The following is a 27923-nucleotide window of genomic DNA, read 5'->3' on the forward strand; positions in this document are numbered from 1 at the left end:
CAATGTAATTTCTGATAAACTCTTTGTTGTTTTTTTTTCTTATCTCTGCAAAACAAAAGTAAGTTCTCATCTGTGTCAAGCATCATTGACACACCTGTGAGCTCTATTCCTGAGGCTACCTGCAGTCTTGACCACATTTCTACTACAGGAAGGATGCCATACAGACTATAGACGGAAAACAAGACATAAAGCCACGTGGTACATATGACCACAGCAGAAAAATTAAATTTGGAGCACAGGTACATTGCACACAATGGCTAATGATCAACCGGTTGGTCTGATAGAGCACAGATGTGGCCACATTGCTGTGTCTTGGGATTTTACCACGATATCTGCAACAGGCGTTCTTCCTCAAGATCTTACTTTCAACAGGCCTGAAAAGGTCAGATTCTTTATTTTCAACAACATTATCAACAAATACCAGCCATTGTGATGGCAGGAAAAATGCAAAAATTAAGCCTTGAGGATTAGAAGAAATATTCTGAGCTTGTCTAAGACAGAGATTGCTATCAAAATTTAGATGGGAAAAAAAGAAACCTGATGCTTATTTAACAACTTAAAATTATAATTATTTTAAAGCCAATCTCATGAATTATTAATTCCTGGATTGTTATCTTTTAATAGCTTACTTTGATAATGGAGAAGGCATCATGATGACTAAAACCCAGTCAATTAAGGTAGAATTGCCTAATGCCATTTAATAACATTGTTTTACACAATGGACATCCTAGTCACACTTATCTGGAATACTTACGGTGTCATCTTATCTTTTGTTATATTTATCTGTCATTCACATATGCCAGGTAAGGTAGATATTCACCTTTCTGGCTTTCTTTCTGCTAATATATATTCATAGATAATGTTGGATTTAATAAAAACCAGGAGTTCTTGTTAAAAGCTAGCAGTGTCTAAGTGTACAAATAAGGTTTAAAATACTACCATAACACACTGCGAGCACAAATATTTCTCTTCAGACAGTATAAGACATAAAAAAAGATCCTAAAATTGTACCATAATATGAGTCCAAAAGTATTTTTGTCACTAAAAAAACAATCAATTGACTTTACATCAAGTGAAATAGCCTACTAGAGCTGCTGTCTTGCTACAAAACAGATTACATGGTCCAGTTTTCAAAAGCAGTTTAGCGCAGTATCTCAAAAGTGAGTGTCCTGGGAAGTGACAGAATAAACACCAGTAAAGCACCAGCAAGTTATTACGTATGTCGAATACAAAGAACTTTGAGAACAAGATAACGTGTATGTTAAAAATACCAACTTATCATTAAGTAATGTAAGTTCATCTCTGTAGAATTTCAACTCCAAATAACAACAGATAAAATATTACTGGCTGATATAACATATTCTCTATACAGCTCCTCTTAAACAAGATGGTGAACATTTTTTAAAAAGCAACTGGTAATTATGTTGTGATAGACTCAGAATCTGAGCCTTCATCAATTCTGCTGCCTGCATGTTAAATTGTTTGTATTATTTACAGTCGAACTTGAAATCTGCCATCTAAACACGTAAGAAAACATCGCCATTTTATTCCTTTATTTTAATGCTGCGGATTATTCATGCAGTAATTTTTAAAAACTTATTCTTCCAAAAGAAACAACTCAGATGACCTAAGCGATACCAGCAGAGAACAAATTAAAGGAAATATTATTGAATAGTAATTTATGGAGTGGTTTTAGCAGCTCTTAAAGAAAATACTGCAACTCTTTATATCATTATTGTATCTCACTGACTAATTTGTTAAATTCTGCACAGGAACCAATCCATTGACTTGAAGTAACTGTTGGATATAAGAGTAGTTTAACTCCTGTTTGCTGAGCAATGTGCACCTATTTTCTTACAAAATTATCACTGCATCCTTGGAGCTGCTCCCTTTCCCACAGAGCTGTAGCCATCTTTGTGTTTTGGTTCTTTGCATGAAGGCACTGTTCCCCCTGACTACTGACACAGGCACTAGGAGCTGATGGGGAGGAAGCAAAACAGCAGACGTGGAGACTGGGTGAGCATAGGGCATTCTGTAGGTCTGTGACCTAGCTATGATAAATTGACTTTAAAGAACACACCTACAACAGAAATATCAATGGAGACCGACTTATGTATTTTTTAAAATCTCATGGCTCTTGGATGCCGTGTGTGTTCTTTTCATGCATCTGACAGTTTCTGCTGTGTAATAATAGAAGAATGAACTCAACCTGTTTCCTGGGTCTGCTGCACCTTGCATGGTGATTGATGGCATTGGGACCCTAGCCTTTTGCTTCATTATCAACCTAAGGCATGGAATGATAATTCTGAAACTTTATGTCCTATCTGATCCCTCAAATACTTGGAGCCTGCCAGAACTTTCATCTCTGGGTGCAACTTACTGTTGTTCAAGTAATGTCAGAATGACGCACATACATAAGAATTCTTTCAATATTAGAGTGGTTCTTCTGGAGTTTGGATGATAAACAATCAGTCAAAAGTGTGAAGCAAATGTGACATGGCCAACACAGTGTCAAATCATGATCCTGGTGGTGAAGGAGACTGACTTATTTCTCTGCAGACACAAACAGCAACAGCAGTGAGAACTGAATGCCTGGCAAGCAGGTTGTAATTTGACCAAAACACTTTTAACTCTTTTGCCAACGCATCAGTTTTGCAGAAATCGTTCATTTCAATGCAGTGTCTATCAGGAAAGGCTTCTCAGAAGCAAGATGTCTCACCCAACAGAGACACAACCCAGAGCAGCCAGAAGTCCATTAATGTAAGCAATTGCACTAGGTGTGAGAAACCCAATGCTAATTCTAGACTGTGCCATATTAACAGCTAATCTATAGATGGTCTCTCATATACTGCTTGGCAAATAGTAGGATTCTTCATTTAAATATAGCTGTCTAGGCTCCTGTATATCTATAGGCTGATTTAAGCATTCCAGATTGTAAAGGTGATCCCCTAAAATGGGTATCTAAACCAGCTGTATTTTCTTACTCTTTGGAATTGCTTCTTTCTCCTTACTGTAAAAAGAACAGAGACAAGTAGCTCAAACAAAAAGTAAAGCATTTAGGCATATAATTTACTAAAGTTGGATGAGATAAATCCCATATCCCAATTAATACTCTTTCGCCTGAGAGAACTTGATCCAGGATGAGGCACTGAGAGTGCCCTATTCTAAAATGGCCAAAAGCCTCATCCTGAAGAATTGAGAAGGATTCCTGTTGGGTTCTGGGCTGAGAGCTGGTGACAAAAGTCAGAAAGAATAAACACACTGGACAGCACAAATTAACAAGAAGATGGTTACAGATCATGGTTGAAGATCTCCAGCCTGCCAATATACAACTGTCTGAGGGAAATCTGATGGCATATGAAGCAAGGTATGTGGAAGTGAATTAATGAAAAACTCATTCCTACTAACAAAGCTCAACAGATATATGGTTTATCTTAACAGACACTGAAAAGTAATCTGAAAAATCAGACCAAAAGTACAAAGATCTCTGCAACTATAGATGTCACTTATTGGTCTGATAAAGATGTGTTTATTTTCTTCAGATCCATCTTAGATCTGCTACTATTTCGACCTAGCAGTCCTAGGTGTTATAGCAGTCCTCTGAGTTGCCAGACTGATACCTTTGGCAGTTAATAAGCCATTAAGTTGCTGAGCATCTATAAAAATGTATCAATGTTTTAGATGTCCCAGGAGTCCTATGTTTAATAAAATACTCCCGTTAGAAGTGAAGCATTTAAAATAAGAATGCACTTTCTAGAAGAACTGGAAATAACAAATCTTCTACCTATGTTGCTTCTTTATAAAAATTAGATTTCTCCCTCTACCAAGAGTTTAAAACCCCCACAATTCAACATTTCTGGTTTTCCTGACTGTTCAAAGACACAAACCACAAACGTACACACATTTTAGAGGTAGCCAAAGACTCTGTCAGCTCACAGAGAAAATGACTGCAGTAACAGGCTCCGTGGGAGCTACGCTGCCCAACAAAGGCAACACAGCATGTATGTACAGAGCTGCTTTGCTACAATCCCCAAAGTCCTCAATCAGTGTAACTGAACAACAAAACCCTGCTTATGAAACCATGAGAGCCAACACAGGCACTGCTTGTTCTGCTGGCCACACCTACAGGAATTACTTTGTGAGGGGCGAGGAGGGGGGAGGCGGGGGGCTCTTTTACACCGATGCTCATGTAGTTCATTTTGTAACACAGCACATGCCAGTGCTTGTTTCTTGGGTGCTGCCTAGTCATCGTTCACATAGAATTTGCTTGGGAGAAGCAAATTATAGGTGTACGACGTGAGGAGAAAAGCTGGTAAACATTGATCCAGTTCGAGCTGAAACATATTGCTCTGGAAATTGCTCCTCAGCAATGGTCCGTTATGCGACAGATTTCGAATAACTGCAAAGAATGATCTTTTTAATGATTTCTACAATACACATCAAAGACCAAATCCTGCCTTTGCCTCTTTCACTGTGGAAGTATCCTGGCAACGGAGCCAGTGCTGATGTTTTATGTAAGGATTTCTGGGATTCATCCTTCTCTGCTTAGCTGTGTAGGAGAGGCACTAAGCATCAGAGCACTGCTGAAATATGCAGTGTTGTGCGGAACGGATGAGCAAGGCTCGTACAGCATGTGATGACAATGGCCAGGGAGTAATGCCGAGAGGGGAAAACGAGATCCACTCTCACCCCACCACCCCCTGCCATCCCCCTTGCACGCGGGGATAGATTCTGCCCAGGGATTTGCCCTTACATTAATGTTATGTAGCAACAACATAAACACATGTGGCAAATACATCCCTGATGGGAAGATACTCAATTCGATATATTTTCTAATGCAGTAGGAGGAAAAAAATATTATATATAGAATCTGCAGTATGAAAATCCTTCTACAGTGCTTAGATGATTAGGTAATGGATATTTTGTTTCACATTAACATATACATTTAGAGAACTTGCAATATTCCATTTTAGCTTCTCATGCATACGATTGTCACTGTAGGCTTCTACTTCAATAATTTGTTTCTGAATTTCTAGGTTCACCAAAAAGGATTCACAGGGTTATTTGTCAGAGAGGTATAAAAGTCTGAATCCTTTAATTTCCTACCTCAACAACAATGACAAATCATTTCTTTAATGGTATTTCAGAATAAAAATGATTAAGTACTGTAAAATGATGGCTTACTGCAATGTTGAAGGGGAATCTGATTACCTGCTTGGGAAAAGGCTGGAGTGTTTCCACTCAGGATACCAGTCAGTATCTTAAGCCCCTTTTTTTCTGGAGAACTATGATCCAAGGGGTAAAATAAGAGCTGCCTTTCAGGACTAGATGTCTGAAACTTTTATCAACTTTATGCAGGCTCTGGAACATCACTGAAAAGGGTTCTTCCTGATAGCTTTGCCAGCTAAGTTTCGTTGGCACTGCCACAAACTCTTTTATACGATAACTTTACTCTTGCACAATATTGCTAAGATTTCATAACAATTTACAAAACTTCAGTTCATAATGTAGTGAGCAGTCTTGTGAGTATCACTATTTGAGAACAAGGAGACCTGAAATAGAGAGACTAGGTTCATTTGACCAAATTACAGTTCTCCAGACTCCCTCTATATTCAGGGGACAGACAGAGGCACTTGTGACTGATTTCCTAACCTAGAAATCTAAACCAGGTCACATGAACTGTATTCAGAGAGCAGGTATTTTTCTTTTTGGTCTATGGAGAGGGTTCAGAGGGACTAGTTCAGAGACAGGTGTCTTTACAGTAGCTGAGGTGAGATGACTCCCCAAAATGGAGGTTAAAGTGATTTGGTTTAGGCTTCAGAGAAATCCTTTTCTTCAGAGAAGAAAAAATTTCCTTCAGAGAAATGATTCAGGATTCCTGGCTGTCAGTCTTGCCAGAACATCCTTACCTGAACGTGCACATTCTCCCTGCAGAAGGAGGTAAGGGAGGACTCTGTGAATAACAGAAAGGCATGGCAAAGTAAGAAGGAATGACAGACCTGGTGTTACTGTCACATCATTTCCATTCACCACAGGTCTTTCTTCCTCTTCTTCCTCTGGTGGCTCGATACCCGTCTTCTCCATATTGCTCACAGACTTATTCCTTTTACGTTTGCCTTCAGCCCCGGGAGTGGCACCTGGGAGAATCTGATCTGTTACATTTAACAGCAATGGAGCCGGTTCTGCTGGAGGCTTCGGAGTGCCGTAATAGTTGTCTGGGAAGAAAAGAAAAGAAAGAACACATAAATCTGCAGAAATACATATGCTGCTGCTGCTTCTTTTGTTGGGATTATGTGAGGTAGGATCTGGTTCATCAGCTAATATTAAGATTAGTTCTCAATGTTTCCTGTGAAGTTAAATATTCACCTTTCATGAAATGGTAACTAATTTTCTTGGTGATAGCACCAGTGATCAAATGATGTTCACAAGTATATACCACATGAACACTTCCTGAAATGTAACATTCCTGTCATCCAAATACCTGCAAAATAGGCAGCATACCAGAGCTGTTTTCTTATTTCAAACTGTTACTTAGGATAAATCAGTTTTGCAACATTTATGCCAAAAGACAAGAGATCTGAAGGATCAAAAGGACTGTAAAAGTGCTGGCTCTTCACCATGTTATGTCATTTCCACCCCTCCAAACTCTCACATGCTAAGAAAGTAAATTATCAACCAGTGATTCAGAGATCTGCAGTTTTCAGTAATGCTTGCACTATCTAATTTTTCGTATTTGTCAAAATTTTGCTATTCATGAGCCCCACATTTGTAATATTTAATGCTAATGTATTTTCAAAGAAAGTTGAAAACTTATGCTTTAGGGCTTAAAATTATCTCAAAGTACTAAGGTGTTCTGAGAAGACTTAAGGTGGCTGACAGATTACCCTCTATTTGTCTCATGAAATTTCTGGCAGCTTCCTCTGAATCATCTACTGCTGTCAGAAGGATTATTAGATTAGATGGACTATGGTCTCATCTTATCTATCAATATCTGTATGTTTGAATTTCTTGCACAGCTGGACTGAAAATTGGTTTATTACTGATGCCTCAAATTTGTCTTCAAATATATGGTTAAAAATAAAATATTAAAACAATTAAAATAAAAGAACATTAAAAAATAGCAAGTCCTTTCTAGAAGCAAACACAAAGAGTAGTATAAGACATAAAGATAAAAAAATGCTCTTTATGCATGCCTTTTTTTTTCATGTGCAAATTGCATTGAAGGGCAGTGACCAAAATGCTGCACAAGTAGATCTTCAGCAGTTAGTATGGGAAACTAAAAATAATGTCCAGCTCTGAGACAGTTTTCCAAAGAAAAAAGCACCTACGTAAGAATACGTTGAAGATATTTTAGACTGTATGACCATTTTTTAATTCTTATCCCACAATTTAGGGCTTCTATGAGATTATGTAACAGTACGAACTGGCAAACATTATTTTAACCACATATGAGTGTGAAATAAATAAATATGTTACATATGCACAGTAAACCATCATAAGATGCATTTTGCAGGCAGAGTAAAAATTATTACTACTACTATTCTTGGGTGTTTCCCATGAATTACAACGTTCAGACACACAAACACCTCAATACAGCTAAGTAATTGAGCAGCCTTGCAACTACTGAATACTCTATGAATTTTTCACAGTGGTTTAGCAAAATTATATTAATAACAGATGCTTTTGTAATTGTAACACACTAGAAAAATGTCCTGTGTTAAATGGCCCTCATACTGATAGCAGGATCCTCATTGCAGGATTTGGGGTCTAAGGGAGTAAGAGAAATCTGTATTAATCCACTCGCAAAACTGTACCTCCAAAATTTGTCAAAATCAGATTTGTCACAGTCAAAGTTCTACGCTCTGGCAATGAAGGATATTTTGAGAGTACTGGAAAACCAACAGCCTTGAAGGCAGTGCTCAGCTGGAAGTCTACTTTTGTATTTCCTTAGGAGCACGTTACCTTTATTGGTGAGATTGCATGTCTGAAACACTACATATTTTGAAAAAAAGATTCCCCAGTCTAGAAAATTCCTCTCTGACTTAAGCCATTTTACCACTCTGAAAGTTAATCAGTGCCACAGACACCTTTAGCTTCAAAAAACTTGTTAGGTATGCACTAATTTCCACTGATTTCATAAATACCAGCACACAAATCCCAGGGTCACAGGACCAGTGTGATACAAACTGTGAAACTAAAAGTGTAGTACCTTGGCTTTTTTTCCTTTGTTCTTAGTTTTGCCACTGTCATACAAAAGTGAGTGCAGTAGTAATTAGCAGTAATATTCTGAATGGTAGATAAGATGTTTTAAATGAAAGACATGCTCATTCCATTTTTGGATATTAAACAATTTTTCACTTTAACTGATGTATGTATATTGGGAAACAGAGAGAAAAGTCCTAACAAAAAATTTCTATGAATATAACATATATAAAAATACAAGAAACAAAAATGCCCATTCAAGATTAGGAGACAAAGAAGATTGAACTCTTTCCGTTTCAAACTGAACATGCAGTACAATTTCCAACTTCTGTCCTCTAACATAACAAGTTATGTGCCTTATGATCTAGTAACCATTGACTTGATAGTTTTGCATTATTAGTTGCTACCTACCTACCTATCTATCCAAAATCCAAATATATGTATAAGCAGTGCAAATAAAACCAAGAAACTGTTCCACAGATATTGATATAATGACTGCGTTATAAAGGTGTTCCAAAGGAAAAAATATATAGGATGCGATACCCAGCCATGTCAAAGAGGGTGCAATGCTCAATTAAAGAAAAAGCAGAACCAGTGTAAACTGTATCTTCTATCAAAAACTATTTCTCAGTGTCTTGAAATTCCTTGCCTAAGCCTTAGAGCATTAGAGCTAATGGAGAGACTCTAAATAGAGAGACTGTCTCATAAAACCTCAGCAATTGCTGTATCTGGGTATAATGCAGAGACTAAATGTTTTAAACACCACAACTTTTGTTGCAATCGTGTTTGGAAAATCTCTGATAAAACCAGCTTTTTTTCATCTGGCATGAGCAAAGGACAGGGCTGGTTCTAGATGTTGCTGTTGAAACACTAATCATTAGGTACAGAAATTCAACTTTCTGTAGGTACAAAAAGCACACCAAATAAATAATTTAAATTGTGTGCAATTAAAAAAAAAAGGAATAAATAAAACAAAGAAAGATTACTAAAAGAAAATATAAATCCCATGCTCACTTGCAGTCAAAACCCCCAGCAGTTAGGAGCATTATAAAAAGGAACGGAGCACAAAACAGAAAACACCTTTATAGCAGTACACAAAACCACATAGTACCCTCCCTTTTGTATACTGCCTGCTGTTCTGGTACTTGCCTCTCAAAAATTACATGGGGGAACTAAAGAAGGGCAATTAAAGCTTGGAACTGCTTAAATTGATTTGGAGTTTTCAGCTTGGAAATGGGACAACTGAAGGGGGATATGGCAGATATGTATAAAATCAGGAGAACCCTGGGAAAGTGCCTAGAAAACAAATGAATGGATGCTTGGCTTCTCACTACATGAGAACAAGAGGATGGCCAATGAAATTAGCAGGTTTAAAACAAGCAAAAGAAGTGGGTTCTTTTCACACAGCATAAGAGAATAGTGGCATTCACTAGCAGATGCTGCCAGTATCATAAATACAGTCAAAAAGCAATTATACAAAGTCATAGAACAAAAAAAACCAACAAAAAAACCCAACACGAAAGCCACTAAATGTAAAGGTACAAATTCTGACTCAAGAGTTCCATAAAATACAGAACAGTGGAGCACAGAATGTATCTCTGCATGCCTTCCCCGCTCTTATATCTTTTGCCTTAACATCTGCCAAGGGGCAGTAGTAGAGACAGAGTACAGGGCTACAGTTTCCCTTGGTCTGACTCAGTGCAGCTGCTCTCTTGCTCGGGTGCCTCCTCGCTGTACTTCAAAAAGTGTGCATACTCTTCCGCCACCCCAGCACAAAGTCAAGAGGTCAGTTTAAGCCAGCAGAGCTTAAGCTAAGCTCTTTGCACTGGACCTGACTAAAAGCCTTCACGCAGACAGGCAGTGCAGAATAAGTATTTAATTGCAGAAAACCCACCGCGGCTTAATCCATCTTGCTGCTGTGCCTGATTGCCACAGTGCTCCCAGCCTGTTTCCAAGTGCAGCTGAACACCGAAGATGGTCTAACCTAACCTCTTTGACTTTGCTGCCGAAATGGCTTGGAAGCCACGGCACAGTTACAATTACCGAGCGTTCCTTGCTACCCCTAAGCTGCACAAAAAGGTCTGCCTGATTCTGCGGGGAGGGAAGTCAGATAAAATTACTGGGGATGTTCACCCTGACGACAGAGACCAGATCAGGGAGTCAGAAAGTCAGAAGCAGCAGAAAGAGGAGAAAATGAGGAGGACAAAGCAGCTGTTTTTTTTCTTAACCTGAGCTCACCTATGTCAGGAAGTAGTAAGACTTATTTTATCGATAAAGTGTTTGATGATGAAGCAATAGATCCTAACTTGCTTCCTAAGAAAAGGTAAGCCCTTACAGAAGAAAATAAGAGAAAATGTTTGGGTGGTAGTAAAGAAGCATTAGAATCATCATGATGAAATGGTAACAAGACTCAAATCTATTGACAGTCACTACACCGATGTGCTCAACACCCAGTGATCCCAGTCACTGGACACAGTTTTAAATGTGTCTCCCACAACGTGTCCCATTTTGTGCTACATTGAAGAGACTGACCTACACGCACTTTCCTTTGCCTGGCTTTGCCAAGCACCTTCACCACCAGCCCCCCGAGCCCCTCTCCCCTTCTGTGAGGAAAGAACCCGACACGCAGCACAGAAGCACAGAGCAGCAGGAGGGTCCCTGGCTCCTGAAGCTCCACTGTTCTCATCTAAGAAATGTAAAAGTCGAGCGTGAAAATGTAAGTATTGTGAAAAATAAAGTGTGGTGGTGAGGAATTAAGAAATTATAGTAAGAATGAACAATCAGACAGAAAACAAGGTGTGTCAGAGCCAAAAGCTTTTAATACGAATGCTTCCAACTATGGTGTGACTCAGATTCTGAGCCCAGAATAAGATACACATTCCTTTTCACGCTTATTTTTAGAGTGGGATGAAACAATACCCAGCTACAAATACACCCCTGCTTCTGCTTATTCAGCACCCTCATTTAGATTGATCTGTCTGTACTGTTTATGCAGCTTGGAATTGCTGAAGTATCAGTCAAAATTGTGTGAGTCAGCCACAACTCTAGGAAATGAAAGGCAAACCTTATTTTTCAAGTTATTAGAACAATAACTGCAGGTGTTACGCTGAATGTTAAATTTCTACATATTGCTTTTGTGGTCACTCGCTAGTGATAATAAATTAATGGCAAAGTACTCTGAAATTAATTGCTGTCTGGATATGAGAGTTACATTTGATATTTTAACAGCTCTCAAATACATATGGGGAAAAATGGATTGCAATGGTATGCAGAGTTTTAGGTAGGCAGAAATTAGCTTATTTTTAAATTAAAATAATAACGTAAATTAATTTGAATATTTTATTATTTGATGCAAAGATGATAGCTGCAATAGGCCTGACTAGAAGCCTATCGCATATATCAAGAAGCCTCTGTTTATAATCTATGTCTGCTTATAATCAATGTCCAGACGACAATCAGGGACAAGTGGTGTCCCTCAGGGGTCCGTACTGGGACCGGTGCCGTTTAATACCCTCAATCAATGACAGTCAATGGGATCGAGTGCACCCTCAGCCAGTTTGCAGATGACACCGAGCTGAGTGGTGCAGCTGACGCTTCTGAGGGACATGATGCCATCCAGAGGGACCTGGACAAGCTCACGAAGTAGGCCCGCGTGAACCTCATGGGGTTCAACAAGGCCACGTGCAAGGTCCTGCACCAGGGCCAGGGCAACCCCTGGTGTCAACACAGGCTGGGGGATGAAGGGATTGAGAGCAGCCCCAGGGAGAAGGACTTGGGGGCACCGGTGGATGAAAAGCCGGACGTGAGCTGGCAGTGTGCGCTCACAGCCCAGAAAGCCAGTCATATCCTGGGCTGCATCACAAGAAGCGCGGCCAGCAGGTCGAGGGAGGTGACTGTGCCCCTCTGCTCTGCTCTGGTGAGAGCCCCCCTGCAGTGCTGCGTCCAGCTCTGGGGCCCCGGGCACAGGAAAGACACGGACCTGTTGGAGCGGGTCCAGAGGAGGCCTCAAAAACGATCAGAGGGATGGAACAGGTCTCCTATGAGGACAGGCGGAGAGAGTTGGGGTTGTTCAGCCTGGAGAAGAGAAGGCTCCGGGGAGACCTTGTAGCAGCCTTCAGTACCTAAAGGGGGCTTACAAGAAAGATGGGGGCAAACTTTTCAGTGGGGCCTGTTGTGATGGGACAAGGGGTAATGGTTTTAAACTAAAAGAGGGTAGATTCAGACTAGATATAAAGAAGACATTTTTTACAATGAGGGTGGTGAAACACTGGAACAGGTTGCCCATATACCGTGCTAGATGTCCCGTCCCTGGAAACATTCAAGGTCAGGTTGGACAGGGCTCTGAGCAACCTGATCTAGCTGAGGATGGCCCTGCTCACTGCAGGGGAGGTTGGACCAGATAACTTTTAAAGGTCCTTTCCAACCCAAACTATTCTATGGTTCTATTCTATAATGAAGGTGTCAGAATATCACCTAAATGATAGTAAAAAAAAAAAAAATAACACAAACCCCCAGATTTTGGAAGCAACAATGAAAGAAGATCTAAAACCAGTATCTCCATCCGCAGTAGCCACAGTCTGCAAGCCCTGTGACATCAAGCTCAAGTCTGCTGCATTCTGGAGTCCACACATTGAGCATTCTTTGGATATACGTTTACGTGCAGGTTTCTGGCAACCTCCAGAAGACAGCAGGAAAGAAAGCCTGTGTTTTTGGTATTGCTTAGATCAGGCCCAACACACTGGTAGTATAACCAGGAGGGTAAGATCATACATGGTTGGCAGTCTCTCAAACTTTGCATTAAATTTTCATGGCCAACAAAGCCCAGGTGAATGGGTCACAGACACCTTTCAAGGATTTGGTGTCGTGTGCAATGGATGTTGAAGATAGGAAGGATTCCTAAATGCAGGCTCCATGGAGCTCCTAATCGCTGTGTAGACCTTCAGGAGCCAGCCATGGGTGCTCTCACTTCACTGTGCTGTCAGATCCACAAACATCACTTTGTCCGTGGAAGTATGTCCAGTCAATTGGCATGTTCATACAAAATTGTTTTACTGTAACATTTCTGGTCACCTGAACATGTATTTTAGAACATTCTTTTTTATGTCATAAAATGTGTTCTGCAGTACAAATACATAAATATAAAATATTTTAAAATTGAAAAAGCCCCCTCTCAAAATTCTCGCAACCATCTTTTAAAATTCCCAAAGAGGAAAACAGTCCATAGACATTGTTAAAGTAGAATTAGTTATGTATTTTAACAAAGTTCAAGACAATTACCACCTCCTTAAGGAAGCCTAGAAAACTTCTATTCACCCACTCACCCTGAGTAATTTATTTTGACGGGTGACTATACTATAATTAGGGCTTTTCTAATTATTGCTGTAAGGTTGCGTGAGTAGGTTTTGGGTTTGGGTTCATACATTTTCATGATGGTTTCGCAATGCTGCTTGATGGATCAAAGTTGCAGAACTCTTAGTGTGGTGCCAAAATAAGTGGAATTAAAAAATTAAGCTTTCTAAAGCCTTTAGATTTTAGATTTTCGTTGGTATTAGTTTTACTCATGATCTTGTGTCATTAAGATGGCGAAGAGGCTGGGAAAGGCTGTAGTTCAGATCTTAGGATTTAGGGGGAAAAAAGCTATTAGATATAGATTTGTGATTTTACTTCTTAACAACAGTGATTAACTTCTGTTGCGTTCTCTGAAATATTCACAAGCAAAGTTATACTTTGAGATCTTTGCTGCTACTTTTAGTTTCTCTGCTTTCAGCCAGAGACTGAAGATTCTAGAGAAGTCTTTGCTCTTCTTTTTCTAAGCCTTTGATTCCAGATTGCTTAGTTCTCTGAGCCTTGTTGCTACATTAAAGTCTGAATTAAAAATACAAATATATTTACTTTGGGAGTGCTGTCAGAATGAGTTACACATAATATACAGAACCAATTCCATACTTTTGGGATACAGAGATCCTCAGGGCTACGTGTTACAGTCTGATTTTCACCCTTGCTGTTTTCAAACTCTATTGGGCTTTAGCTATGGCTAAAGCCACTCAAAAGGAGTATTTTCCAGAGATCTCACGCTCTGCTAGAACAGAGGGGCCAGAGTTATTGCTCACGCATTCCCAACAAACACTTTGAACATTTTCTGGCGAGAGCTGTCCAGCTGTTTCCCAGAGGCAGGGAGATTTATGATGCCTTGTGCTGCTGCAACTTTCCCCAGGCAGAATTCTCATTTGGGTTGGTCTCTGCAGCTTCTGCTAACAGACATTAAGCAGATACACTAACTTCTGTGTCAACTAATGACATTTTAATAACCGGCTTCAGGATTTTCTATTCATCTACCTTAAAATTAAAACACTAATTATAGCTGTGGATTTTTGCCCAAGAGTGTTCGGGCCCCCAGTGAATGCAACAGCAGAGGAAGTTTCTAAACTCACAAATAGAGGAATGGAGACAGACAGGCTGTTAAACCTTCCAGCACGACAGAGCTGCTCTTCTCTTATTATAAGACCCCAACTGCCCTAGTAAGAATCCGTCTTTTCCAGACAGATTGGGAAAGACTGTAAAAGTAAGGATATATGAGTTTATTTCAATTTCTTATCTGGTATTTTTCAAAAGAAACAGTAGCAGCAAATCAATTTTTGTAACTTTAAGGTTCTGACAGAGTATATCAGATCTGCATAGGGGATGGCCTAAAAAAAAGTCTGATTTTCAGAGATTTTGAAAACCCCAAAATTAAGGCATACAAAGTTAATTCACATTTTAAAAAATGTATTTTCCTCAGAAACATCTGTTCATGGTTTAATGTATTTCAGAGTTCAGACTCCTAAGTTTTCTTTATTTCTGTTTCCATAGTTCCATTTTAGATACCTGTTTTTTCTTTAAAGTATCCTCTTTTTTTCCTTCTTTCTTTTTTTATATACCAGAGTGGTTTTATCCTATAAATATTCTGCACTCCTTAGATTTTGTAAATTAATCTTTTAGCTATTTGCAGTAGCCTATCTACAAATTTAGGCATATATGCAAGACTAATCCCCAAAAATTCTGTGTAAGAGTACAAACAAGAAGTAAGTAGAAAGAACAATTCCACCTTTGAAGAATCAGATACTGCCTGAACTGTTTTCATCATCCCTTTAATTCCTACCAAGACCAAAACATGTGAACAGATACAACTCTCTGGGGCACTAAAATCTTGTATAGTTCAGAAATAATGGTTTGTCCTGGTTTCGGCTGGGATGGAGTTAATTTCCTCCTTAGCAGCTGGTGCAGCGCTGTGCTTTGGATGTGGTGTGAGGACACCGTTGGTGGCACACGGATGGTTTGGCTGTTGCTGGGTGGTGTCTGTACCAAGCCAAGGACTTTTCAGTTTCTGGGGCCCAGCCAGCGAGAGGGCTGGGGGGGCACGGGACACTGGGAGGGGACACAGCCAGGACAGCTGCCCGAACCAGCCAAAGGGATGTTCCATACCGCAGCACGTCATGCTCAGTGTATTAACTGGGGGGGTTCCCTGGGGCTGGCCCATCGCTGCTTGGGGTCTGGCTGGGTGTTGCTCAGCGGGTGGTGATCAACCATATTGTGCATCACTTGTTTTCTTTCCTCCCTTCCCTTTGGATTTCATTCCTCTCCTCCTCTCCCTCCTTTTCATTATAACTGTTATTATTGTTGTTATTATTATTATTATTACTTTTTTACTTTATTTCAATTATTAAATTGTTCTTATCTCAACTCTAGAGTTTTACATTCCTTTCTGATTCTCCTCCCCATCCCTCTGGGTGAGGGGGGAGTGAGTGAGTGGCTGCGTGGAACTTAATTATCAGCTGGGGTTAAACCACGACATGGTTCTCCTGTCAGACCTGGAATCCCCTTGGTTGAAGCTGTAAATACTTTTTACACAATGTAACTATAAACCATCCTGTGTTAAGTCTGGGTGGAGCTGGCTATGGAGAAGGAACTTCCTTGGTTTAAGATTCCTCAAAGATTAATGTCCTGACCTTATTTCTCCCAAATATTCTTCAAGTTGGTATTCCTCTCCAAGAAGCAGAACAAATCAATTTTAGATAATGGCCTAGAAAAGAGATGACTGCTTATCAGATGCAGCAGTGCGCTGCATGCACTGCGCATCATCACAGGTCTCCTCACAACCAACTAATATGAAGTGACCTTTAACTTCCATGTTTTGATCTTACACTGAGCACAGCATACCAGAAGTGAAAAAATGCAGATAGAGCTCTTTAAAGGCTACTCTTACTTATTTAAGGAAAATCATGGACAAAGAGACAGGAATTAATAATACAAAAGGGTATTTCGACTTTGCAAGCAAGAATCACAGAGGTATGAATGCAGGATCTTGGAACAAGTCTGTGCAATAATATAGCTTTATAAATATATTAGTAACTATTTTATAGTATTTTGAAGTTTTTAAAGCAATTATGTCATCTGACTTAATCTTCTAAAGAACAATACTACAATCTGAAACCTCTGCTTTCCAATAAAAAAGTCATGGTTCAATTCCTGAACAGCATATTCTTTACTGCAGCTAAGCAGAGAGAGAGGCTTCTTTCCATAGCACATACATCTCTTTTGTTGTGAACTGGCTCTTGTTTGGATTGAGCCTTTGAGTAGTCGCTTGTCATTGTGTCTCATCCCTAAATTATATGAGACTAGGTTTCTAAATCATTTCACTTTTGCTGCATAGAAGTTAGGTGGTATTTTAAAGTAACCAGCTCTCTCTACCCACCTGACCTGGGTAGTGATCTCAGGTGGGATGAACTGACCTCTGGAAGTGTACATGGTTTTGGTTGCTGACCTTACAAGAAGGTCCAGACACCTTTTAGATGGCTAAGAATAGATGACGTGATTAAGACCTTTAACAACCAAGGTTCCAACGCACTGAATCACGCTACTGCTTTCTGGAATTATTTACATATTTAGGCTTAACAAACTAGAGATTGCCCACTTCCCTTGAACTCTGATTTTGTGTAATTTATACATTATTGCTAAGGTTCTTGTAGAAGTGAAAGTCCTTCGCCATATTAGAGAACAGCTTGCGACAGAGTCCCTCCCTTTTGACAGTATGCCTACATGGTTTTACATCCTTACAAATGATTTGGAAAGGAAATATGAGAAAAGACTAAGAGCATTTCTAGACAATATTTTATCTAGTTTAGCCTGGGCCACAGAACTGAATGTTTCTGAAGCTTCAGAAGGACTAAAAATAATAACTAACTAACTAACTAACTAACTAACTAACTAACTAAATAAATAAATAAATAAATAAATAAATAAATAGTGTATGGGAAGGCATCACATTAAATGGAATTTATTATTGATAAATGCAAATCAGGGAGTCACAGGGTTGTAAAATGACGATCCTTTCTAGAGAGATACTGGCATTACTGTAGACATCTCACTGTACAGTCACAGCTTCCTTCTGCTAAATAATAAGCAAAGATAGATCCATAAACTGGAAGGCAGCTTATGGAAGGAATGGAATTATGTATAATGCATATGTTCAATAATGTGTTTAAAAAATTTATTGCGCATAGTGTTGGCCCAGACTTCTCTAAAGAAAAAAAATAGAAATAAAAGATGTTTTGAGAAAAGCAAAGAAAATTATAAACGTCCTATAATAAAATTAAAATGTATTTCAGTTGTACAAATCAAATGTATTTATGTAATAAGATGGTGAAAAGGAAGGGATCTGATAAAAGTAAATAAATACAAAACTTACATAAAATTAAACACGAGAAATTGAAGGTCAGTGAGAGAAGCACCTGCACTCAAAATTAATTAAACTGTAGAAATTTCGGAAGTTTTTCAGATCAAGTTTTGAATCAAAAATTGGAACGAATTTCTGGAACGTAGTTCCTACACCAGAAATTACCTGCATGTTAAAACCATCCATAGTTGCTACAGATCTATCTGAAAATGCTATGTATACGAGGGGAACAGGACCAGGTGAAGTTTACTCAAAAATGTGTATTGTAGAGGTCTTAAAGTCCTGAGAATTGTCTGATCTGTCTTTTGCCTGAGACAAGGTGCTGGATTAATGCCCCACTCCTGATCTGATCAGTACTGTGTTGTCTTTTTTTCATAGAAATTTAGGCTTATTTTAAAAGCTGCATTTATAGACACCTTATACAATTTCACAGTGGCATTTTCTCTGGGTTATAGTTGGAAGCCTGTCATCTCCAACTTCCCTGACAACCTGAAGAAGGCACTCTGGACTGCTAATTTCATCTGACATTTTATTGAAACTTGTTTTCTGAGAAGAGATCCCTGTAGTCAATCAGGTTTTGCATTCATTTATTCAAGTTGCTACCAGAGAAAGTAATTTTGCCAGTTGGAGAGGTGTGTGGGGAATCCTTGCCTTATGTGCCTAAAAAGGCATCTACAAATTGTCCTGGATAGTCATCTTGCGCAACATGAATAAATCAGATGTTCCCTATTGGTTCTTCACTTAAGGAGTTGTCAGAATAAATAAAAATACTTCTCAGAGATTCCCAGTAATTCCAGATAAAGTAAATAAAAAAACTTCCAAAAAACCCCAGAGAAAAAACTGTATAAATTCTGTTTTTATCAAAAAAAGATTATTCTTTTGCCACATTAATGCAAATCATCAGGGTTTTTTTTTTTAAGGTAAATTGTTATTATAAATCCTAAGTACTAAGCAATAACTGAACATTTAAGGGAGACCCCGTGTTCCCATTTTCCCTTAAAGCCGATAAGATATCTCTTTCTAACATGGTATTTTTTTACTCAATTTGCTGTCTACCCCCTTGGTCCTGATACGACAGAGATATAAAGCTTTTTCTCATGAGAGTTTTAATCCACAACTCTACTACCAATGAGTTCTTTGCTATAACAAGGCAATTTAGGTCTTTCAGAGCTCATTTACTACATAAAGACGCATGGTGAGACAATCTCCAGTCCTAAAATCTGTCTTAACACCCCCACAACCTACCTATGTTGTAATACAACTTTCAGCCAGGAGGAAAAAAGATTTAAAAACTAATTATTTTTTAGTCATTCAGAAAGAAACAGATTAGAAACAAACTAATAGATATTGGGGAATGATGTAATTGATATTTCCTGGGGTGCATTTATCACATGACAGTGGAATAGAGTAGGGAAGGAGACAGTCCTAGAGTCTCTAACAAATAAACGTGGCCACACTTGATGAGTCTTCTTGCTCCTAAACTATATAATAGGCCATTTCTGGCTTGCTCTTCTTCGTGCCCCACAAATTATAGGCTTCACAGTGTCACTCTTCCAAAAGGAGGACTGGAGGGTCACCTTCGTCCAGTAGCTAGGGCACTTTCTGGGAGTGCAAGGTGGGACTTTAAATAAATCCTGACCTTCCACCACCTCTTTTCTTTGGCACGAGGCTACCAGGAAAGTGGCCACGAGGCTATCAAGAAAGTGTCCTCACCACCGTGACAGGCTGGTCATTTTGCCATGCATCCAATTCATATTACACATTCTCTGAGCATGGATAGACTGCTGTGGAAATGTGTGGGATCATTTCTCGACTATCACATATTTTAGGCACAAAAAGACACTTTGGTCCCAAGGCCATGGAAGTCTTTGCATGCACAGAACTGGAGAAATGCAGCAGCTGTCAGTGCTGACTGAATTAGGCGTTATTGGAGCTGATGGCCCAAATTTGGCCCTTAATTTACGCTGGAAGGATACAACACAAATGGAATTTACACCGGTGAAACCTGTATGTTTAGCTGATCAACAGCTGAAATGGTTGTTAGAAGATGGAGAGAGCTTTCACCTTGACTCCCTAAGATGACGCCTAATAATTGCCTGAAGGCAGTTAGGCAAATAACCAGAAACAGAGGTAGAGTAAATGAACTGTTATTCACCAGGTTGACTGTTTAAATAATTTCAACTTACAAAAAAAAAAAGAAGAGCAGTAATAGCTGAAAAATCTGGGCTTTTTTTTTCCTCTGTCAAGGACAGCCAAATGTTTTTGATGTGTGGTCTGCACAGTCATTACAGATTGAAGCCAACATGCACAACTGTCCAAGTGTCTTATCTCTCTCTTTCTCATTGACACACTGTGTTGCTCCAGGCTACTTTTTGTTGGCTGTCCTTGTTTTGCCTTCCTGCTTAATTTCTGATCCTAAAATCCTGTTCTGGGGTAAAGGACTTTTCTACTTTGTCATGGGTACCTCTTGACTCTGCCCTGCAAGCCAGTGGAAGCAAGAGATGGAATTAAATGCACGAACATCTGTCTCCATGTGACTATTCTTTGAGCGCTGCACCTGATAAAAAATTCCCTGGTAATACTAAATGCTGGCCATGTCCTAAGGAAAAGCTAGAGGTTTAGTCCCCAGTCAACACTGTTCTAAGGGGAAAGAAAACAAAATAAAATATCAGTTCAGCATATGTAAATTCTTTAAGTAAAACAGGCATCTCTGAATGCAGGAATCTTCCAGTCTCCAATAATACTGTGCTTTAAACACTGGTACAATATTATGTTCCTCCTGTGAAATAAAGCAGTCATAACCTCAAATTCTAAGTCTTATCAAGTGACACGATGTTTTAATTCTAGTAAAACTTTTACAGAAGAACCTGTATTTTCCAGGACTTTTATTCCAACATGAAACTACCCTCTCACAGCCACAGATATCAAAGATCTGATTCTCTGTTCTCATCAGCATAAATCAGACACTTCCAGTGAAGTTAATAGATTTACTGTGTTATAAAGGGAATGCAAAGTTCAAGCATTTAAAAAGTGCAATTCTGTGAAACAAAGGGGCTTTTCTGGTAATCCTTGAGTGATTACTTATGACAGGATTCACCATATTTACTCTTGTAAATGGCAAATCATTTGTATTTAATTTTCATTCATGAAAGAAAATGGTGGGGAAAAGTCAGAAATTAATAACAACCTTGAACACTTATGCAACACTTCACATTTCAAATTGCTTCAGAAATATAAACCAATTAATCTGTCATTATGATTTATGCTAAGGGAGACAGGAGATACACAAACAAAGTCAAACAGAGATGCAGGGCTCCAAACTACAGTTCTGTGAATTACAAATCACAGAAACAGCTTAGGGACCTAGAGCTGGGCTAACGCTGGAAACTGGAAGATAAACCCACGGAGCAGCAGGCTGAGTAAGGGCTAATACAATTTTACCTAGTTACTGGTGAATGGTCACTTCTTTCCATATGCAACACAGAACACTTAAGTAAACCACTTGGCTAAATAAGCATTATCAGTTGTACTGTTCATCACTGCAAACATCTATCGTTCATTAGCTCATTAATGACTTTCTTGAGATATCTGATTTACAATGCAATTGCCCCTAGTAGATCTGTCTAAATTGATAACCAAAGGGCTACTAAAATCAGTACCCACACCAGACCATTGGATGATTTAAGGAGGAATATCTATGCTACTGGTTCCTTTAAAAGTACATTGTTAACATTAGGAGCATAAATGTTAATTAGAGTAATGACTTCATTCAGCAATTTCTTTTCTACAAGGCCATTTGGAATCTAGCTCCTCTGTTTGAAAGGGCAAGTTCTTTTTAATTAGGACAGCTACTCCACTGGCACTAGAAATAAATGAGAGAAGAGATGAAGGTCTCACCCACCAGGATTTTTCCATTTTTTGTTTCTGTGTAGCATTCAGTGTTTCAGAAAAAAACCCCAGCTTTATTTAGAAAAAAACCAAACAAACAAACAAAAAAAAACCCCAAACAAAAAAATCCTCATTCTTTCAACGTTAATGTACATCTTTTACAAACACTTATTTGCAGCCCAGATATTCTCATATGGTCGTTTTTGAGATAAATTCTCCTCCCCGCATGCTTGAATGGGCATAGCAGTAGCTTTCGGTCATTGCTATTCCACTGGATCATCCCCCTAAGGCAGGGGTCTGTGCCAGGGTGAGACTAGTTAAGAAAAAGCTTCAAAGACTATTTAATTTCAAGCCTTCTCTGTTTTTGTGCATCTCTCACCCTTCAATCACGCTCTGACCCTGTCAACACACAAGCATGCAACTGGGAGAGGACAGGCTGCTCTTAGCAACAGTAATGCCCAATGCCTTGCCTGACCTGAGCTTCAAAGCAAAGGGGTTCTGATCTGAACCTGGAGAAATCAGAGCAAGGACAGAAGTAGCAAAAAATGTGTGGGCTGAGGCAAAAGAGCAAGGAACACACAGCTGCACTGGAAAGGCAGGAAACCTTTTTCCTCATCATTCTTGCCTAGGCTGGAAAAGCCTCATGAACTTTCAAAAGGCTACTGCCACTTTTCCCTCTTAAAAGTTGGGATACAATATTACAGAGGAGGTTGGATTCTTACCAACTCAGTTCCTAGCAATAGTTCTTAATTCTGTCCTTTTAGCTGCTGGGCATCTGTATGCACTGGGCATATGCAGTTGCAGGTATCAGTGCCAAAGGATGGTCCTGAGTCATCGGTAAGACCAAGGCGTCAGACAAGCCGTGGTGGGACAAGAAAGGATGTACCCGCCAAGGCATACCAGGAGTTGCCTATAAAGGTACTGCTTTTACTTCACACCCGTGATTCTGGGGTAAAAGGCAAAGATGACCCTACATTTCATTACAGAGGGCAATGACGAGGGGGCAGTTACACACTTACTCCCCATGCCAGAGCAGCAGGGTGCAAAGGGTGATAACTCTCAGAGGCTCTGAAGTACCATGCTGCTGCAGGTTCTGAGACCCACGGGTCACAGTCCTGTCCCTGAAAAAGCGAAGGATGAGAAGGACTAGACATGACTGGGACTAAACATGAGAGTCAGTCCAGCTAGTTCACAGGTACAAATTCCTTCTGGACTCTCGTGGCGGTCTGTGAGCTTGTGGGCAAATTATGTGTCCAAAAGCATGATGCATAGTCCTCTACAGAAAGTAATACAAGGTAAGAATACTCTATGGAGCAACCTACGTCTCCTCTTAGCATCAGAAAGGATGGCAACTTATGCAGCCAGATGTGTACATGTATATCTATATATCTATCTATCTATGTTTACACACACACATACGGTAGTAATGTCATGCTCAGGCAATATTTCAACAACATGATCTTCAACAATCTTCAATAAGATTGCAAGAAAACGAGAGTTTGGAAAGCACTTCTTAGTTTGTCCCTAACTTGGTCACCATGAGCTGCCACTGGGAGTATGCAGAGGCCCTTAAAGAACTATTTGTTTGGGCAATACTGACAACCCCTTCCTAAGATGAAACACAGCAAGGAACTCTCTGACATAGATCCAGAACAGCATTGCTGAAATCAACGTCTTTGACCCTATAAATGACAATAAAGCTGAGATCCTTATTTCTAAAACGAGTATATTCCTTGTTCATGCCTACAGCCAGTTAACACTTGATCTGACTTGTTTGTACTAAATACAATTATGGCAGGCCAAGATTGCAAAATTAATCATTTAATATGAAGTGTGCCAAATTCTGCTCAGTTCTAAAGAGCTTTCATGGTATTGTGGCCAGTTATTACAGCTGAACTTGACTCAGGATGTCTAAACAGCAAAGTCTACAGAACTACAGATTTACCAGGTTGAAACTACTACAAGCATCAGTGTAATGATGCACTGTAAGTGATGCAGACATTGCCACTGCTAGGGCACTACCTATATTCTAAGGAAAATGTACAGCAAATCAAAGGAATAAGTAGTTACTTCTATGAAATAAGATGATGGTTCCCATGGTTTAACCCCGGCAATGGTGTAAGCCCTGCTATTAATGTTTCACGGCGTCAGAAGATCAAAGGTGGCATAGCCATGGAGAATGCACAAGAATGAGATCCTCAGACAGAAGGCAAGATCAGATGATTACTGAGCAGGCTGCATGGAAAAACTTACAGAGCTACTGTCAGTTCTGATTTTTAAGCTGGATGTCCCATATTAAAAGTGGCATTCAGAATGATCCTAAAAGTTGCTGCTGTGTGCCATTGGTTAAAGTGCTGTGTTAGCATATACTTCATCAGTGCCTCCCTGCTACGAAGTTTTGTGTTTTCTTTGGAAATGCTGAATTTTCTATGCACATTTTCTTTCCTCAAGAGCTAAATTTACTGCTTTTACAGATGTCGCTGTCACTATATTCACTAACCTTGCTGAGCAAGACCTATTTTTGTGTAAAGTTCTCAAAATAGCTTTTGGACTCCAGCAGTGTTGCAAGTTTGGAATAAATCCAAGGTTAGTGGAAATTGTACCTGACCCCCATTCCTCATCATTGCCCCGTCAGGGGATCATCATCTTTACTGATAGTTCAGATGAGTGCTCCTAGCTGGTTTTGTCTGAAGCAGACCAGAAGGCTGTCAAGTACAAACTGCTCTGCTGGCAGATAAATGGAAATTGGGAAAGAGAGGGGTGGGAGAAAGTGACAGTGAGCAGCCAAGGTGGCCGGTTGTCCACGCGGGCAGCTGGTGCTGGGGAGGATGTCTGTCAATGCCCAAACACAGGAGTGAAATCCAGCTGTCATACTGCTGTAATTAATTCAACTCAAACACAGCACAATAAAGGACCCAAATGCCTTTTAACCCATTAGTTATTTTTTGGCTCTAGCACTACCCTAACTTCCAACTCTTTTGTTTACTATCTCTAAATCTCCTTTAGCTTCTTAAAAGCCTGGATTTTCAGGTTAGCAGTCAAAAAAAGGTTTTCTAAATGCAGAACTAAATGTCCTTCAGATGACTGTAAAACCAAGAATGTTGTATTCTGAGTGTATCGGAGAAAATACTAACTGGAAATCCAGAAACCTGAGTGGTAGTAAGTGTATGTGAAGTTGTATTGGGTAGATGAGAAAGCAAAAAACCAGGACTGCTTGATTTTGCCAGTACCTCCTGTAATTAAGAATGAGGTCTGGGACAGGTAAGTTGATCGCTTGTATGTCAGTCTGTCTGTTCACTAAACAGCAAGACTACTTATGGGAGAAAACCCTTTAAAACAGAATTAGCTGGTGAAACAGTGGTTAGAGACCCTTGGACAAAATCCATTCAGAGATTTTATTCATGGATTGCCATGAATATGGATATTTTTCTTACCCAAGTGGCCCGTTTAATAAATTGCCATGCTGATTAATGACTTGACTGTATTTTTTAGGAAAAATGAAGATATCTAATTCCTTTAAAAGATATGTTTTCTTGCATTTACTTTGTTTGCATAAGAACTTTCTTCACGAAGCTTTTGAGCTCAACGTAAATTATCTACTGTCAATGTAGATGTCAGTCACCAGGTGAAATAGCAGACTAAACCCACTAATAGCCACATGTTATTCTTCTTTTCCTTACCTCCCCAGACGTAACATTTCATCAGATGAAACTGAAAAGTTAACATCCAGGACTATCTTCTGTGAGGAAAGCTAGAAGGTATTTGTCACTCAACTGATTACATTTTAATTTAAGTAAGAACTGTTGAACTGAACACTTTCTTTTTGAAGGACTAGAAAAATAGTCAAATGTGAATTGTTTTAGCAAAACTATCCCTAAGATTTCACATACTTGCATCCTGATATTTTGCCTTTCTAACTTGGATTACAGCTTCTTAGCAAAAGTATTCTAAAAGAAGACATTTAGGAATAAGAACCATATTTTTAAAGAACCGTTTTGCCTACGCGTGCTTTGGAACTTACAGTTGTTTCCTACACTGCAAATCTTTATTTTTAAAAACATCGGTACTTATTTAAGCAAACTGAAAATGAAGCAATTTCCTGGCCAATGATGCTCTCTACAGAGTGGAATGGGGCAGGGAGTGCAGGAGGAAAACCAGAGGGAGCTTTTCGCTGGATGAAGAGGTCAATGCATTGGGCAGCTACAGTCTGTCGGACACCTCTGGCACCGCTGCTATGTTGGGAAAGTCCTGCACTGGCAATGCCAAACACCTCTGGCATTATAAAAGCCGAGAGCGCCCCAGTGTTCTTTAGGATCTACTGTGCAGAATTTAAATGGACAGTTTACACTTCTAGACTAAACAGACGGCATGTCCTTCTGGGACAGCCCTATTATGCAGTTGCTAAGCAGCCAAAATCTCACATGCATGTGGCCCATGTGCTGTGCGATACCCAAGCAGAGCGCCTGCATCAGACCCAGGTGTAAACGCACCTGTGCAGGCTCCTGGCACACAGCAGTGCCCCCAAAAAACTGGCTGTGGTGTGGTGGGACATGCCTGCACCTCACAGAGTGCCTTCTGGCAATGCCCATGAACCATACTAGCCCCTAACCATACTCAGCGTAGCTCTTCATGCACAAAACTGCCTGCCCCATAGAGTTACACCGACGGCAGTACACTGGGAATGCCAAAACTATTAGATGGCCCCATCTGCTGTGAATGCAGAGGATGCCAGAAATAGATTCCCTTGTGATGCTATACAACAGCACTGCACCGGGCTAGTCGCAACTTCTGACCTGCTCTGGGAGAGAAAAAGGACTCCTGCCACAGGGTGACTCCAGCTCTGACCTCATCCAGGCTGTTGGCATTTGTCACTGCTGTGTGTGCGTGTACCAACACTACGAAATATTCCTTGTAGCAGGGTTCTGCAGGAGCTAGTGTGATTCCAAAGAAGTCACCTCTCTTCTTCTCTATAGGAATCTTATTAATTGGTAAGAGAGGATCATATCCAGGTTCTCAGACTGTAAAATAGCATGGTACCTTTGTGGACACATCCTTTGGTAAACTCCCCTCAATTAATTGTCATTTGAATTGTTGGCTGCTTTTTTTTGAAAATAATCCAATCTTGGTTTTAAAAATTTAATACACGGTAACCCTGGGTATCTTATTAATTGCCTGCGTTGATAGAAACATGTGCTTTACGTCTGATCTGAACAGGTTCAAGTTACAGCCAGGCGATCGCATTATTCTTTGGCTGTGAGACTTAAGAACTATTACCTGGTATCTGTTTCTACAGACACTGCAGAAGTGCTTGCAAAGTGTGACAAAGTCACCCCTTCAGCTTTGTTTTGCTAAGCCAAACAGATTCACGTCTGAGTATCCCACACAAATCATGTTTTCCAGTCTTTTAATATTTCTCATGAACTCTTCTCCAGCTTGTCATCTTCCTGCTTGGACAGAGACAGGCAGGAGAGCTTCAAGCAGCTTCATCCACAAGGGTGAGGTAACCTCCCAGGTCCTGCTGGCCTTGTCCTTCATTCCACAGTCACATTCTTTGCCCTAACACCAGAATGGGAGCTCACACTCAGTTAATGTGGCTTGCTGTGCTCTTAGACCTTTTAAATGTCAACAATTAAGAGAAAAAAAAAAGTCAGGACCTGTATAAATTTGCCCCAGACTAACCGTTCCTTCATAAAAACCCTTCACGTTTACAGCTCATTAACTTTTACTTAAGATCATCTAATATCTAATGCAGGTGTCTCTGAATCAGTCATCTGTCATTTAGCACCCACCCCTCCACTCCATAAAACATCTGTTCACAGATGTTTGGATTTCAGTTTCTAAGACTGTGTAGTGTATGATTCAGCTAAACACATGTTAAAATCACATTGAAAGCACTGAAAGTTATGGCCTTTGCCTATCAGAAAACCACAATTTTTATGTACTGTTTTATACCTACTGATGCATAAGAAAGATGTCTGTGGGACTGCATTGCACAGAAGGAGTTGTGACAATAAAATCACTTAAGCTTAACAGTGACAAGCTAACACAGACAGAGAAATACCTTTTTGAAATATTTTGCTTCCTAACAAGTCATTATCACCAATAAACCTTCAGAAGGCTG

At 39.7% G+C, this 27923-nt stretch overlaps 1 protein-coding gene across 12 annotated transcripts in view; it reads right to left on the reverse strand.

Moving 5' to 3' along the window:
- Positions 1-27923, reverse strand: part of MAGI2 (membrane associated guanylate kinase, WW and PDZ domain containing 2) — a 755758-nt gene that overhangs the window by 252297 nt on the left and 475538 nt on the right. For all 12 annotated transcript variants that reach the window (XM_027795434.2, XM_027795431.2, XM_027795430.2 and 9 more), the window contains one exon: positions 6000-6215. In XM_027795434.2, the coding sequence (XP_027651235.1) occupies positions 6000-6215 (216 nt within the window). The remainder of the gene's footprint in view (positions 1-5999; positions 6216-27923) is intronic.

The sequence above is a fragment of the Falco peregrinus genome, chromosome 6 (assembly GCF_023634155.1).
Source record: "Falco peregrinus isolate bFalPer1 chromosome 6, bFalPer1.pri, whole genome shotgun sequence".
NCBI lineage: Eukaryota > Metazoa > Chordata > Aves > Falconiformes > Falconidae > Falco > Falco peregrinus.